We start from the raw sequence: 16,349 nt of genomic DNA on the forward strand, positions 1-16,349 counted from the left end.
GTTTCGTGTTCTGGCAGCTGTATGCAGTTGTTAATGCAGTGATGTGAGGAATGACAAGAAAGGACTTTACTGCTGACAACAACAACAGCAAAAACAAAACAAAACAAAAAACCCACAAAGCAAAACAAAACAAAACACCTGATTAATATTCTTAAACCAGGCCTGATTACAAGATGAAATCATTTTTATTTTAGTAACATCTGCCAGTTTCACTATAATTGAGAGGCTGGCAATATTTCCATTATAAAACTCAGTTTTTTCAGGGCCATAATGATTTCAGGCTGTAACTTGGCATAGGAGGTCTTAGCTTGCATGCATTTTTTTCTTTGATGAAAAAAACCCAGTGTTTTAGAAATTAAATTGCATACTTCAGTCTTTTCTCTTGCATTCTTAAAAAAAAAAAACACATTAAATCAGGTTGACTTGTGAAAGTACTCAGATAATTTCTTGGTTACAATCAACTTTTAAAATCATTCTTCTATGCTAATTAGTATTCAATCAGAGCTAAATTATTCTTTAAGTGAAATAACAAAGTTACTAAACATTTACTTTTGCTTTTCATATGCACTACCTATTTTCCATTAGGAGATGCTGCTCTATATTTTGTAATAGTAGATTTAAAGTTCCTCATGACCCACCGATTTGTCATTGTGCTTTAATAGGTCCAAATCTGTAAGAATCTTGGTGAACTACCTAGCAAGCAAAAAGCTTTGTGAAAACCAGCTCAGGAGATGAAACATAAATCTGTTTCAAGAGTTAAAGATGACATGAAAAACATACTGTGGCTTTGAGCTACTGTAACTCTAACTCTTAAAATAGTTTGTCTCTTTGAGTTGGGAAACTGGGAAATGATACTTCTACAAACAGTACAAATCGAAGGCGGGACGGATTTTTTGTTTTTTTTGTTTTTTTCTGCAGAAGATTTTTCTTTGGGTTTTCACTCAGCTGTGTTCATAGTTCTGTGTAACTTACTGACTCTCTAGACACATGTATCTTATGCAAGTATTTTTATATATTTTCCAAGAAATACCTATTTTTGTAAGAGTGATAATGACCTTTAAATTCTGATCGGATTCTAGGTTTAGTAACTTAGATTAAGAATCAGAAAGCCGTCTTGAACATCCAACACACAAATTAGATAGGTCCATTTAGCTTAAAAGTTCAAATGTATATGTTGCTCAACTGCATAGTTTTGCCAGATTTATGGTAATAGTCATGTGGTACTCCCAAGCTGTTAAAAATATGCCAAGTGCCACCTACCTGAAAAGACTTGATGTACCATCCTTGTGACTGTTTTTCTCCTCCACTTCTAAGCTGTCAGTGCAACTTACTCCAATAAGAGGTACAAATGATTGTCATTTTGGACAGGGGAAGGGTGACTTTATGTTCAGAGGAGTGAGTCTTTTCTCTGCACTTCCCTTCTTAAATATATTTAAGTTAAATTCTTGATAGTTCATAAAGAAAAAGTGCCCGTAAGGTCTTATGTAATCCAGATTTCTTATGTGCTATTATCTGCTCAAGTCTTTGTTTGAGTGCTATTAAGTGAGAACAGATTTTCCTGAATATAGCACCTTTCTTGGAAAGTCAACTTGAATAGCTATGCATAAAGGAAGTCCTACCATAAGTGGTAAGCAATTGGACGCAGATTCAAAACTGCACTATGTATTTTCCACTTAATCAGTTGTTTATTTTTTCCTATGTGACATATTGTTATCTATTGAATTCACCATTATTTTTCTTTACTGTCTGTTTTGAGGGGTTTTAAACCTAATTCTGGGTGTAATTTAGGTTTTGGGGACTTAAGAGAATAGAGAAAAAGCACTACTCATTTCTGTTGTGTGCTTGCACTCTCTAATTAAACCATATCAAGGAAGTGTTTAGATTATTCATTACAGTGTCTATCATCTACAATAGGTTTTCAAGCTAAAATATGACATTAAATTTGTATTCTCTCACCGTGTTATCCCTCAACTGCTGCTTAAAAACAGTTTGGGAATAGTTTTCTATGGATGATGCTAAATTTTAAGGGGTATATTAAATCCTGAAAGTACGGATGACAGTTTCATCTGGTCATCTCCAGTAACTACTTATAATATTTATCTTTATAGGCTTCTTAAATGGCATATCTAGTGTTCAGTGTCAAGGCATCCAACATGATGAAAACACCAAGGGCAGAATGTGACATCTGCAATCAGCTTGTTACAATTTGAAAGCTTTTATCCTGGATTTCTAAAATTGGCTATGGGCAAAAAAAAAAATTTTTTTTTGAAGAAAACCTACTACAAAGTGTGCTTTGCAGTGAAATTATTATACATTATTTTTGCTGCAAAAGATAGATAAATAAAGCATTTGAAAAATACAAAAGGGGAAGAATTCCCAAAACTTGATGTAGCATAATGAATACATCCACTTTCACAGAAAATTATAATTACAAAAAGTATACCCTGTGCTTGAAAGTCCTTAATATAGCTTTTTGCATCATTTTGTTTTGAAATGATTTCAAACATGTAGAAACGTTGCAAAAAATTACAAAAGAATCCTCTATAATTTTCACCTAGTTCCCTTATTTTATCATACTTGCTTTAGTATTCTTTCTTTTCCTCTTTCATCCTCTTCCTGAGATATATATATTTCTAATCATTTGAGAGTAAGTTGCAGACATAATTTCTCTTTACCTTAAATGATTTGAGTTTCAGTTTCCCAAGAACAAGAATATTCTACATAACTTCGGTACAGTTACCAAAATCAAGACATTCAGAATTGATATAACACTATTATTTCATCTGCAGACCCTATGCAAATCTTTCACATTGCCCCCAATAATACAATATAATAACATAACAACACACATTTTTAAAGATTAGAAATCGGCCACATCACTTCTCCTCTAAAAGTAGTATTTTTAAAGCAATAGTAACAAATGCACTCAAAAATTACAAGGGGTCTTCATGAAACTGGAAAAAAATCTAACATAAAGATGGTTTTAAAATGGTAACTGAATTTTTTTTCAGTATATTTCTTTTTACACAATCAGAGAATGTTTGCAGTTGGTAATAAATATTCAAGCACCTTGCAAATGTCCTACCAATTCTCTTTGCTGATCTGTATATGCCTGTGGGATTAGAATAGGAATGCATAATTTAAATATAAATTGCCTGATTTGCATATACAATTAGTCAAGCTACAGCTTTGATCGTAAGCAAAAATTATTGTCCTGTATTACCACTTAGATAGAATTTTAATTCACCTTGAATATTCAAACTAAATTAGACCCTGGTCGTATAGCTAGAAGGGCAGTACTTCCCTTGTGCCCCAGGTCATTTATGATAGGGTAATAAAGGCATCTTTTTACCTCCTGGTGAAGAAGGTGCTGTAAGCTCTTTCTGCAATGCTCTGATTCTACACAGATTTTAAATGCATACCTTAAAGCAGCTAACAAAAGCTTAATATATTTTAGTTATTATTTCTAGTATGAATTTTTCATTTATATTTTAGTTTATAAAACCTAGCAGATGGTAATTGTAAACAAATGTACCTCAGATATAATGCTGTTAAAATGACAGAGGCTACAAAAGTCATGACAATTAATTACCAGTGGAGAGCTTCTGATGATTCTCAAGTCATGGACTATAGATGTGTGAAATAAACCATAGGAATTTAAGAAACCATAGGAGTACTTGCATCTCTTACATTTTTAATCTACAGTAAAACATTTTTATTAGGAATCTATGTTTTTAATTAAACAGAACATTTAATTAAGGTGCTTTTTAAGTGGGTGAAACAATTAAGTGCAAACACTTGAATGAAACATGTCATAATTAGTTTTAATAGAGTGTTAATTGGTACTAGGTTTGCCAAGTTAATAATTACTGCTTATTAAATTTTCAATTAATCATTGTCATTTTGCTTTGAATAAAGATGAAAATTAGATAAACTAATTCAGGGGGAGGATATTTTCCCCTGTTAATTAGAACAGTTAATTTTTAAAAATGGAAATTACTTGTTTTACTTGTCAATCTTATGTTGTACATTAGCTGAATCTTTGCACCCTTTCCTCAGCCAAAAATAAAGAGCTTGACACCTTGCAGATTTGTCGTCAGGCCTCATTGTTTTGGCCTGTGGTAGGATTTAGTTATATTCAACTAGTGCAACAGTTGGTTATGCAAAACCACTGTGTATATTTGGTAAAGTAAATGGACAACAGCTTAAAATGTAGAAATGAGATTATTTTTTAAAACCTCTATCATTTAATCTATAAAGGCACGTACTCATATTACTCGGGAAATGATTTTTCAAAAGTAAAACTGGATCATCTGTTACAGTATTGGTTTTCATTAAAAAGTCTATAGTAACTTCATTGCCATCTGAGTTACATTTTCACTATTGCATTGTAGTTTTTGCCAGCAACTCATAGTTTGCACTTATTTGTGTATGTGTAAAATCCATTGTTGCCCTATCTTTTTTTCTGAATGCTTTATCTGTGGATCTTCCTGTATTAGTATTAACTTATAGAATTGTGGAAAACTAACTTTATGGGTCTTAATTATTCAGACAGGTTTCTTACGAATGTCCTTGTCCTTTAATTCTTATCTGGTCTCAATCATTTCTGGAGGCATTAGTTTGGTTAAAAAAGAAAAGAAAAGAATTATAGTAATGATGTAGGAGTTTCCAAAAATATTCCCAGAAGTTCAAGTTCAAGAAACATTTTCACCTTTTGTTTTACTAAATGTAGGTCAAAGATCTGCTAGTTTTTAGACTGCTGAAACTGCCCAATAATTTGGATGAGAGTCATGCTTGTTCTATAGAACTCTATATAAAAGTAATCAGATAGTGGGCATTGTGGCTAGCAGGTGCCTATAATTCCAGTTGCCAGGGGAGATTGATGCAGAGGATCACTTGAGCCTAGGGTTTTGAGACCAGGCTGGACAACACAGTGAGACCTGACTCGAAAAGAAAAAAAAAAAAAAAAAAAGATTTAAAAGAAAAGAAATCCATATCCAATGTCCTGAGCTAACCGAGAGGTGTTTTCTTGTCTGGTTTGGCCTGACTGGCACACAGAAGAGGCTGTTAACGAGGTGAAACGCCAGGCGATGACAGAGCTGCAGAAGGCCGTGTCTGAGGCGGAGCGGAAAGCCCATGACATGATCACGACGGAGCGGGCCAAGATGGAGCGCACGGTTGCCGAGGCCAAGCGGCAGGCAGCAGAGGATGCGCTGGCAGTTATCAATCAGCAGGAGGATTCGAGCGAGGTGAGGTGTCTTGGGAGCCTCCAAATGAAAAAGACCAGCTTTCACTGATTAGAGTGCTCATTCTTTATTCATTGTGATCAGTTTAGACGAATATTTGGAAAAAATGTTAGAACAGTTTGGGGAAAGTCACGGTACTGGTGGAATTGGCCAAGAGCTGATCACATTTGTCTTTTTATTGAACACTTAATCTTTGCCAAAAAAGGTTTTGAATATGTTTAGTGGGTTACCAATTAAAGTGAAATTCTTATAATTTCCCAGCATTATTTAGAGACTCATGGCTCAGCTGTGTGTATGTGTTGTGTGTGTGTGCATGTGAGTATGTGTATGCTTGCCTTCTAATTAAAGAGATTTAATAGATACTGTGTAAGCCGTGGTCTCCACAGACATCTGGCAGGCTTGGGATTGAAATCACTGCCCTTAGCTATTGGTCTTAAAGTCAAATGCTAAAACAATGTTTGCATCAACTGAATATTTCTAAGAGAACTTGGAGACAGTTTGTACTTCTACATTATTTGTGATAACTCATATGATGGTCATTTCATAGCATAATATTGCTGCTAGTGGTAATATTACACATATTATTGTTCCAGTATAGTAATTCTCACACACACACACACACACACACACACACCACACATACACACACACCTAGCCTAAATGGCTCAAAGATCTGCAGAGTAACCAAAACACAATGTCGAACAAAATGATTTTAAAAATACAGCCTATCAAATCAGAGCAGAATAGTAATGCTCCACATTAATTAATATAGCATCACAATTGTCAACCCCAGAGTAACTTTAGATAAAGGACTACAATGGGCTGCTCTCACCAAGCTAAACTCTCAGTGGCATGGACTGATAAATCAATGGTCTACTACAGTACATAGCTATAATTTGTGAGGGAGAGTAAGTATTTAATTTGTCCCAGGCTTTTCTGTAGATGAAAGACTCTGCAGGAATCACTCAATGCCCAGAGTTTCTATTTAATGTGTAGCAGATGAATAACAAGGGGACAAAAGGAATTGATTTTCAACATTTGAAAGTTTCTCAGGAAAAGAGGGACAAAGGGAAGTTTATCTGCCCTTTAACTGCTGACTTTTCCATTGTTCAATTAAAGTAGACATAAATTCAGTTTTATTGGTATCTTGTGACTAAGATATAAGGACTTCGTTTTGTGTTTTTTATTTTAAAAACATTAGCATCTTTTGAGGAGAATTTGTCCTTCTCTATTCAAATATATGATATCGTGAGGCACACTTGATGTCATCATTAAAACTATCACTTTCACATGAACGTTTTAGGGATGTTAGGTATGTTAAGAGTATTTTTTAGGTCACTAAATTCTAAAGACAAATAAATGTCTAGGAAGAAATTGTCAACTAAGTCTTTGTAGTCAGGCAGTTACATGCTGTATTCCTTCAGTATTTATAAGCTTTCTGTCTTTATTCCTAAAAGCAATCCAGAAAAATATATGATCTTGCCACCAATGTTTAGCATTATAAATAAACTCTGTTAAACAGTATCCATGATAGGTTATTCAGTCAGATCTACTACTTATGTAAGAATGATCTTCTATAATAATTGGGTTTTTTTTTTTTTAACTTCTTGGGGGAACTGATCTTTAACATAGCATTATTTTTGTCTTCATTGACACTTTCCCAAGAATTTTAAAGCAGACCATGGTAAAGGAAAGGGTTTGGAATTCAGAGGGTCAAATTTAATTCCTGACTCCAATTCTTACAACTCTGTGATTTGTGAGAAAACCACTGAACCTCTAAAAGCTTCGATTTTATCATGATCTGAAGATGAGTGGATGTGTCTGGTGTATGGCTTGAGCCTTGAGCCATGCTATGGATAAGGAGACACACCTGACTAAAGTTACACAGCTAGGAAATGGCAGAGCCTCAACAGGATCTCACAGCAGGCTTTCAGTTTCTATGTTGTTTCATAACAGTGAAATAAGGATCTTTTCATAAGTATCATTAAGATAATTTTTGGGTGCAGGTAAAGACAGGGAACTTAGGTCTGGTTTCTTATTCTTTAAAGTGCAAGACCACTTTTATTGCTTGGGGAGGAATCATCTCTAGAAGGATTAAGCCTCTTTCCTCCAAAAATAATGTAAATAATTTTCCAAGAATAGGGCCGGCGCGGTGGCTCAAGCCTGTAATCCCAGCACTTTGGGAGGCCGAGGTGGGTGGATCACGAGGTCAAGAGATCGAGACCATCCTGGTCAACATGGTGAAACCCCGTCTCTACTAAAAATACAAAAAAATTAGCTGGGCATGGTGGCGCATGCCTGTAATCCCAGCTACTCAGGAGGCTGAGGCAGGAGAATTGTCTGAACCCAGGAGGCGGAAGTTGCAGTGAGCCGAGATTGCGCCATTGCACTCCAGCCTGGGTAACAAGAGCAAAACTCCGTCTCAAAACAAAAACAAAAACAAAAACAAATAGTTTTCCAAGAATAGAAGGAAAAAAGACGGAAGAAAGACTTTATTTGAATAAAGCTGAGAATCCTCTGGACTTGCACATAAGTCTGCATACACATACTAGAAAAGTGGTTTGTCCAGGGACTTGACCAAGAAGCAAAGGGTTAATTCATTAATTAACCCAAAGAAGTAAAGGGTTAATCCATTAAATAACCCAAAGTTCATGTCCTTCATTCCCAAGGGATGACAACGTACAAGAACAGTCCAAGTCCCAGGAGGCAAGTTTAGGTCAGTCATACCTTTTGCCTGGTTGTTGGCTTGAATTTGTTGGTAAAATACTTTTTCCCCTTCAAAATGAGGACATAACTTTAAACCCAACGTATTACTTTTCTGCACCCTGCTCTTTCCTCACACTCAGGAATGTGCACCCTTTAACAGAAGCAGCCTGGCAGAAGCCACTTCACCAGTGGCATTTGTAAGTCACTTCTAGTGTACAAAGCTCCCTTGGTCTCTCTAGGATGGAGCCAGAACAGATCTGGCTTTCTTGGACTATGATAGAGCTCCCTGTTCTGGGTCTCACCATTGTTGGCCACCAGGGTGGGAACTCTGTTAGGTCAGGACTGTGTGTACAGAGAAAATAGTTAAGTTCTTCTCAGAATCTTCACCTGGGTTTTTATGTTCAGGAGTTTTCTTGAACATTAACCATTTGACACCCAATAAGGTCCATATTGCATTGTGCTTTAAGTATTATATGAATTGTTTTGTTTTCTAAGAAAAATGAAAGTTCTCATTTCTTAGAAGTTTAATGTGTAAAACTTACAGTGAAGTGCACTGTAAGCTAAAGTGCAAGGTAGACACCCATCCCACTTTGGGCAGAACTGTCCATTGACACCTAATGTCCCATACAATTATTACGAGTACCCCCTTCCACTGTCAAGTGTCCTGGCTTCCATGGTAAGTTGAATGGTTCCATCCCTTAAAGGCCGTGTTTATCTGATCAAATGATCATCTTTTGCTAGTACAGCTCAGAGGCAGATAGGTGTGGCAGAAAGAATCTGAGATGAGGACCTAGAAGACCTGAATTATGGTCCCAGCTCAGTTACTGTCTCAGAGGTCCTTGGGCAATTTATTTTGCTCCTGTCAGCCTCCATTTCTTCTTAAGGAATGGGATGATATTCACTTACCTTACAAGGTGTTTTAAAAGATTTTTTAAAAGTGTTTTAGAAAGTGATAACATAATACATTATTATCTGCTCATATTTACCACAGGTTTTTAAAAATCACAATATATACTAAAGTATTCCTATTGAAGCAATATTCTTTTCTCCCTCTCCCTTTCTTTATTTGAGGCCACCTCCTTTTAGACATCTGCCCATCTCTTACCTAGGTCATGTGTAAACTATATAATCCAAATATATAACAATGTATATGTGTAACACACATTTTATTATTCTCTCTCTTTCCTTCATAGTGACTTTAAGAAGGAATCCGAGCTTCAGAATCAGACCCAAGTTCTAGGCCTAGCTTGGCCATCTATACGTGTCTTCTGAGCTATTTGTGTTAACTCCAGATATCTCTGAATTCTTCTCTCTGTAATTTCTGAATCTACCCTTTCTCTTCTCCCTCAATTTTCACATGTATAAAATGGAGCTAATGATGCTCATTCTGCTTAGAAAAACCAGTAGTTCTGAAAGATTGACTGTGGAAATGTTTCAGAAGGAAGAGCAGAGTTGAGAACATTTAATTGGGGAGACCAGCAGAAAGGCAGCTTGGAGGCAGGAATGAATAACACATGGCTATTATTTGTAGGGGGCCATATAATGTATTCAAACTGGGATGCTTTTTGGAGTAAGCAAGGGTGCTCTCACTGAGACAGACCAGTCCTGTAAACCAGGCTGTCCCAAGCTCATGGGAACCCACAGTCAGCAGAGTTTTTGGAGGTTGCATGAAGTTTGTTTTGCCTGAGATGAAATAAGAAGACCTACAATGATTGTTAAACTCTGCACCAGGCATGGTATAAGTGCTTTCCATACTTTAGCTCGTTTACTTCTCACATCGGCTCTGACAGAGTAGATAGTATTATTTTCCTCATTTTACGGATAAAAAAGCGCGTCTTGGAGGGGTTAGGCCACTTGCTGAGTGTCTCATGGTCAGTAAGTGTGAGTTGGTCCTTAGCCCAGGTAGCCCAGCTTTCAGACCACTCTCTAAATAGCTACATGGCAGGAATGGGAGGTTTTTGTTTGTTTGTTTTTCCTGATTGTGTAGTACTGTATCTATTCTTCATTAGACTTCATGATTATTTCTACCTAGTCCTCAAATTTACTTGGATTTATAGGCTGATACTTGTTACTACTATCAGTTAGAATGACACTGGACTTGTGGCAGATACCTAAGCAATGTGATGCTCACTATACTTTCTCTTTTCCCAGTGTATTATATGTTTAACCCAGAATATAATGCCAGCATTAGCATAAATCAGAAATTCACTGAATCTGATCATCTTATACTGTTTTATTTTTTCTATATTTACTATCTGTGTACAGATAAAGCTTTTTCCAGCAAATGCTCTGAGAATGCAGCTCTTTCCAAGGAAACTTCTACAGCTTTCTTTGAGATCCATACCTTATACAAGCTTAGGTGATTGAAGCAAAAAGCTGCAAGTGAGCATAGAAACAGATAAATACTTTTATTGTTCTAATAGTTTAGAGTTTTAAACTACCAAAGTGATAATTTTCCCCCATATTAAAACAGCCTTTATTTGTCATTCTTATATAGGTGCAGAGCTGCACAGTTATACCAACCTCAGTGGAATCTGTGAAGTTTGGCCACATTGGAAATGCCACTGTAGAGACTCTGAATAAAACATAGGGGCTTCACAGTATGGGTCCTGTCAAAGCCTTTACAATCCAGTTGATTCCCATAAAAAATTGGAGCTCTCAGAGCATGAGCTATGATTTTGTGTTACAATTATATCTGTCTATCTATTAAAAGGCCAGCCGTTTGATTCCGTAGATATGGTATAGTAGACAGGGCACTGGGCTGGGATTGACCTTTTTTGCTCACCTCTTGAAGCTTTGGCTTTCTCATCTGTAAAATTTGGGATAACGTTTATATGATCTACCTGTTTTGCAAGGTGGTTGAGAGATGCAAATGAGATGAGAAGTATTTTATTAAAGAAAAGTCACCTTACAAGTGGGCAGTGTGTCTATATAAGAAAGAAAGAAAGGAAAAGGGTGAGGGAATGAGTGTAGTGATTTTGTGATTGGAAAGGAAAGGAGAGAGACCACAGAAGTAAAGTCTGTGGGTTTTGGCCCTGAATGTTTCCAATGTCTAAAGAAAGAGGGGTTTGCAATGAAGTGAGAAAGTCTTGGGCCTAAGTATTGCCAAAGACTGAAATGGATCCCACCAGAGTTGGGTTTAGGGAATACTGACTTAGAGGAGCATCTTGGTACATACAGAACAGGCAATTTGAAAGGAGCACAAAGCTCTGGAAGAAGATAACAGGGAGAAACATGCCTGAGAGTCATTTGCTTACAGCTGATCATTGAAACCACAAGATCTCGCAAGGGCAGCATGAGAAGAAAAGGACATTCCTTTTCTTTATGCCAGCATGCCTCCCTCCCTCACCATCAACTAGTTACAGGGAAAAGAACAAACAGCAGAAAAAGTTACTGTATATGAAAGAGAATTTTTTAGTAGTATCTAGGAAATGAGAATTAGTGGAAATTTCAACAAAAGGCATTTAATAAGGTTTAACAGAGAAATAGCAATGGTAAATCTTCAGAAATTTTGAGAACAGCAAATGAAGATGGAGAAGAAATTGTTAGACACTAATAAAGTATAAAGGAGAGTAAGTTAATGTTCTTTCCTGTGCCAGTTCCCATGCGTGGTAGCACTTAATTTGAATGAGACCATGAGCTTTCTAATTCTAAAGGTTGTAAGGTGTTGAATCTGGAGTAAGGATTGCTCTCTTTCTTCTAGTCAGTACCAAAAAGAGGGAGTGGTGTTAATACCTGCCATTTATTCAGGACCTACTGGACATCACGCACTGTGTTTAGCACTTGCTTAATCCTGAATATTCCTGCAGTTACTATTCCTTCTTTACATGTTCTGTTGCTCCAGGAAGCTAAGTAACTGGCTTGTGGTTCTAAAGCCACTAAGTGATGAAGTTGGAAATGAAATGAAGTTGGCCTGGCTTTGAAACCTGTGCCATTTTCATTACATACTTTGACACCTTGCCTTTGCTGCCTCTAACTTTAAGATTCAATTTCTGTCCACTTTTGGGAGTTAAGTGCCGGCTAAACCTGTTCCTTCCACAATGAGATCTAAGAAATATCTGAAATTGACAAAGTGTGGTGTTTTGGAAAGACTATTTTAATTTGCAATCCAAACATCTGGATGATTCAAACTTTGGCTATGTAATTTTACATTTCTGTGACTTGGGGCAAGCCTTTTACTGTTAAGAAATTTATTTATTTTGAGGGCCCCAGTTTCTGAACTGCAAAATATGTGTGAAAATTATTTTAAATTATCAAGTGCAATGCAAGTTGATGACAGTGTGATCTTAATGTGAATTTAAGTCAGTGTCTTGCCTTCTGTAGGATTCTTAACATTTGGGGAGTTTCATTACAATCATTCTATTATACTTAAATTAATTACACATCAATGCATTGCAAGTTTTTCTGGAGAATTATAGATATGTAAGACCTGGAGAGACTTAAAGCAATCAAGAGACAAAACAAAAGATACTTTGTCTTTCAGAAAATGATTTTTCTACAGTAAGGACCAGAAAGGATATATGGCTGTACAACAGAAAGATCATTCTCTGATGAAGGAAATCGTTTTCTTAGGGACAAAGAGAATTGCTGATTTGAAACAGTGTCAGACATCTTCAATATGCAGTGTTGGCATTCAAAAGCTTCAACCCATCGATTCTGTATATAAGCCTTGTATTTAGTACAGTTAGCAGAGGGGAGATTCGTGTGCAGCCACAAATTCTTCATCTGAGTTACAACCTAACTTTGGTCAATTGACTTATTCTTATTTTTCAGATAGGGAGGGAAATATTTTTTATGCCAAAAAGGGAAAAACATTACCACAAATAAGGGAAGACTATAAAGTGCCGTGAGCTTTGGAAGTGAAATAAGCTATGAAATGGGTATCTGTGAAGTTTCTACACTATTGTGGTTATTTCAGTCACAACACTCCTAAGAGGCCTGAAAGGGAAGCTCAGTCATTTAAAAATAAAATAAACAAATGAAATATCTTGAATATAAAATGCACAAATTGAAAAATGTAAAATTGAATTAAGCCATTGACTGCCTTTATCCCAGCCCTTGTGGATAGACACATGGATGTTAGACACAGTTTGCAGTTTCCACCTTTGTGAACAGTAGAAAGCTTAGAGTGATCCAAATGGAGTACTCACAAGATTCTGCACCTTCCACTGTTTCCAGAATTGTAACTATTCAGGGGCTGAATGCCACTGATCAGGCATCAGTCTTGCAAGTATGGATTAGTCAACAAGAAATTCACTGGAGCTATTCAAGAGAAATATACTTATAGAAATTGCTCTTTCCATTTTCTAATAAGCTTTGAAAAATGAATATGCACTTTGGAACTTTTGTTAGCTGAACACTTGCTAAAGTTCCCTACACATTCATTGGAGTGCAGGGTCAAGAGAAATAAAAATTTGCAGATTTTCTCTTTTTACCAGATCATTTAAATTTCTCTTTTTGTAACTTCCTACAGCTGAAGGGGTGTGTGTGTGTGTGTGTGTGTGTGTGTGTGTGTGTGTGTCTCCCAGTGGTGGGTGGTAAATGAATAGTATCAAACAACTTCAGAATGAAACTAGAGGTAAAACTAGCCAGACTCCTTAACTCCTGGATCAGAACCAGACAATACTAGGCAAGAAGGCTCAATTCCCAGCAGCTTCACGATCCAAAACATCTGTTTCTGTATTTGGCACAATTCCACTTTTTTATTTGTAAAATTGTTCCCATCTTTGAAAACACTTTAAAAAATAAAGAAGCCCCCATTCTGTCTCCCTTTCCACTTCCCAGCACATGCATCTGTAATTACCTGGTTTAGTCTGTGTGTTTAATCAGTTTAAATTGAGAATGTTGCATACATCTGATTTCAATATGAAGGAGCCATTGAGTATTGGACAGTTACCACCCTGTGTCTGCCAAAACGTGCCTCTGCCAAAAAACAGATAGGACTCACACCAGGGTATTTCCTAAAGAAGCCACTTGACTCAGATTAGATGTTTAATTTCCTTAAAATATTGTTTTGGATGTGAGTCTCTGTTCTCTAATTGGGATATTCTGGTGTAATTTAGGAATATCGCTTATTTGCTGAGTTTGTTCCAGGATCCAGCTGGCATTACTCTAAAAGCCTAAACCTCAAGGAAGTAAACTTCACTCTGAGCACTATCATACCTCGCGGGTTTGAAGGGTGGGCCCACATTTGCTCATGTCTTTGTGGAACCGTTGTGCATGCAATGCAGTTGAATTAATTTTGAGAGAGAAAGCTTCTAGTTATGGTAATGAACCTTCTGATCAGAGGTTCACATCTATTGAGATATGTTCTTAAATTAATTGAAGTAGGAAAAAAATTTTTTGTTCTAGTACTGAACATTTAAATTTTATTTTTTACTTATGACATTGACAGTATCAACCAAGTTTCTAGATTTCCTCATATTCACTTAAAACTCCTGTCACTGGCCAGAGTTTGAGATTTTAAGTTTTTGTTTTGTTTTTCCTTGTTGAGTTGTAATTTCTTTTCTTTTTTATTTCTGTTTTTTGTTTGAGCTTTTCTGCTCAATTTAGTAATGTCTGATGGTTAAAGAAATAAGAAAATGGAGCTGGGCTGTTTCTAAAAGTGTTAAATTGGAGTTCTTGAATTTAAAGGCTTCCAGCACATGAAAGCCTCTGGGAGCCCATTTATTTGTTAGCAAGATAGGATGGCTGCTGTAAATTCCCTTGCACGTTTTGCATAGTGGTAAAGCTATATACATTAGGGTGATGGATTGACCTTTCCTGGGAGTATAGTATTGTTTAGCAGCTCATGAGCTTACCTTAAGCCACATAACCAGTATACTGGAAGAGAAGCAAATGTAGAGAACACAGTAGGGAGACCTGAACACAGTAGGGAGGCCTGCAATATCTACCCTATGTCAGGGCTTTAAACATATTCTTATCACACAAGCACATAGCATCACCTGTTTGGGGTTACCAGATTGTAGTCAAAAGTTTGTTTTTCAAGGACGTAATCAAAACCAATGGAGATAAAGAATAAAAAGTTGAATAACATAAAGCTAAGATCACTTACTACAGCCTTGCATAATGGGCTAGGTCTTGCCAAAGAATCTAGGAACATTTAAACATTTAAGGTCAGCTTTCCGAAGTCCCCCTCCCACCGCACTCATAGGAGGACTCCTGAAGGTTAGTTTCTTCCTCATTCCTCCTTACCTACCTAGGACCTATTCCCAACTGGTGCTCTTCTGTCTCTAGTATGTTGGTGCTCTAATTCACGATGCATTTATCTTAAGTCCTGGCAGCAACCTCATTCCTCATTTTCTCATGTCTTGCAAAACACTGCCCACAACTGGCAGTGAACTTTCTAGGGTGTGAGTTTTGTTCTCATCACTCCCAGATGAGCCCCAGTTCTCTCTGCTTTTCTGACTTCCCAGAGTTGCTGAGGCACAAAGGAGCAGCAAAGCAGCTCCATTGACTGGAAAGAACTCTGTGCAAATAGAATTGTTATTTGGCTAGTTTTAGCATTTCTCATTTCTCAAAAGCCAAATTAGGCATAGTCTAATGCATCCATTTCACAAATCTGTTGAGCACTTACTATCTATCAGGCACCATTCTGGGTGCTTCAGATACAGAGAGAGAGAAAAAAAACAAGAATCCTGTCCTCCAGGGAGCTGAGGTAAAGGGGGTTATTTTAACACAGTCCTAGCATGTGGTTGTAAGGTTCACTGAATAGCTACAGTGGGAAGAACTAAAAACAGAAGAGGTTAAAGGACCTTGCTTCACCCTGCCTAGTCTGTGAAGGAGCAGGGAATAGAATCCTTTATCTACTGCATTTCTTTGAATCCAATAGAGGTAGCGTTCTGGTATCTAAAAGGAAGAAGCTTCTGCTCAGATATATCTGTCTGATCATTGTGGTGTACGTATTGGGAAAGACTTTGGAGATAGTAATTGCCAATCAGTATGAATGAATAGAGAATTTATGTATAAAGATAACCAAACCTAAAAAGAAAGGATGTTACAGTAATAATTTAAAAGGTCAACTACTTTGTTAAATGCCATAGTAGTTGTTGGCAGAACAGTTTGGACAATCATCCCACCAAAACATGCATCTTCTGTGTTTAGTGTGTATATCCATATGTAAACACCAGGATTTTTCATCCTGACTCTATAATTCTTAAAAATAAGGCTACAGTGATGCCTAACATACTTGACACTATTGCCTTAACTGTGTATTAATTTGGGATCTTGCTTTCTTCTGCCATATCCTTTAGAGTTGCTGGAATTGTGGCCGTAAAGCAAGTGAAACCTGCAGTGGCTGTAATACAGCCCGATACTGTGGCTCATTTTGCCAGCACAAAGACTGGGAGAAGCACCACCACATCTGTGGACAGACCCTGCAGGCCCAGCAGCAGGGCG

The 16,349-nt window shown here is 36.8% G+C and overlaps 1 protein-coding gene across 14 annotated transcripts in view; it reads left to right on the forward strand.

Moving 5' to 3' along the window:
- RUNX1T1 (RUNX1 partner transcriptional co-repressor 1) overlaps window positions 1–16,349 on the forward strand; it is a 146,475-nt gene that overhangs the window by 128,330 nt on the left and 1,796 nt on the right. For all 14 annotated transcript variants that reach the window (XM_078352710.1, XM_078352715.1, XM_078352704.1 and 11 more), the window contains 2 exons: window positions 5,059–5,249; window positions 16,205–16,349. The exon at window positions 16,205–16,349 is cut by the window's right edge and continues 1,796 nt beyond it. In XM_078352710.1, the coding sequence (XP_078208836.1) occupies window positions 5,059–5,249; window positions 16,205–16,349 (336 nt within the window). The remainder of the gene's footprint in view (window positions 1–5,058; window positions 5,250–16,204) is intronic.

Source organism: Callithrix jacchus, chromosome 16, assembly GCF_049354715.1.
Source record: "Callithrix jacchus isolate 240 chromosome 16, calJac240_pri, whole genome shotgun sequence".
NCBI lineage: Eukaryota > Metazoa > Chordata > Mammalia > Primates > Cebidae > Callithrix > Callithrix jacchus.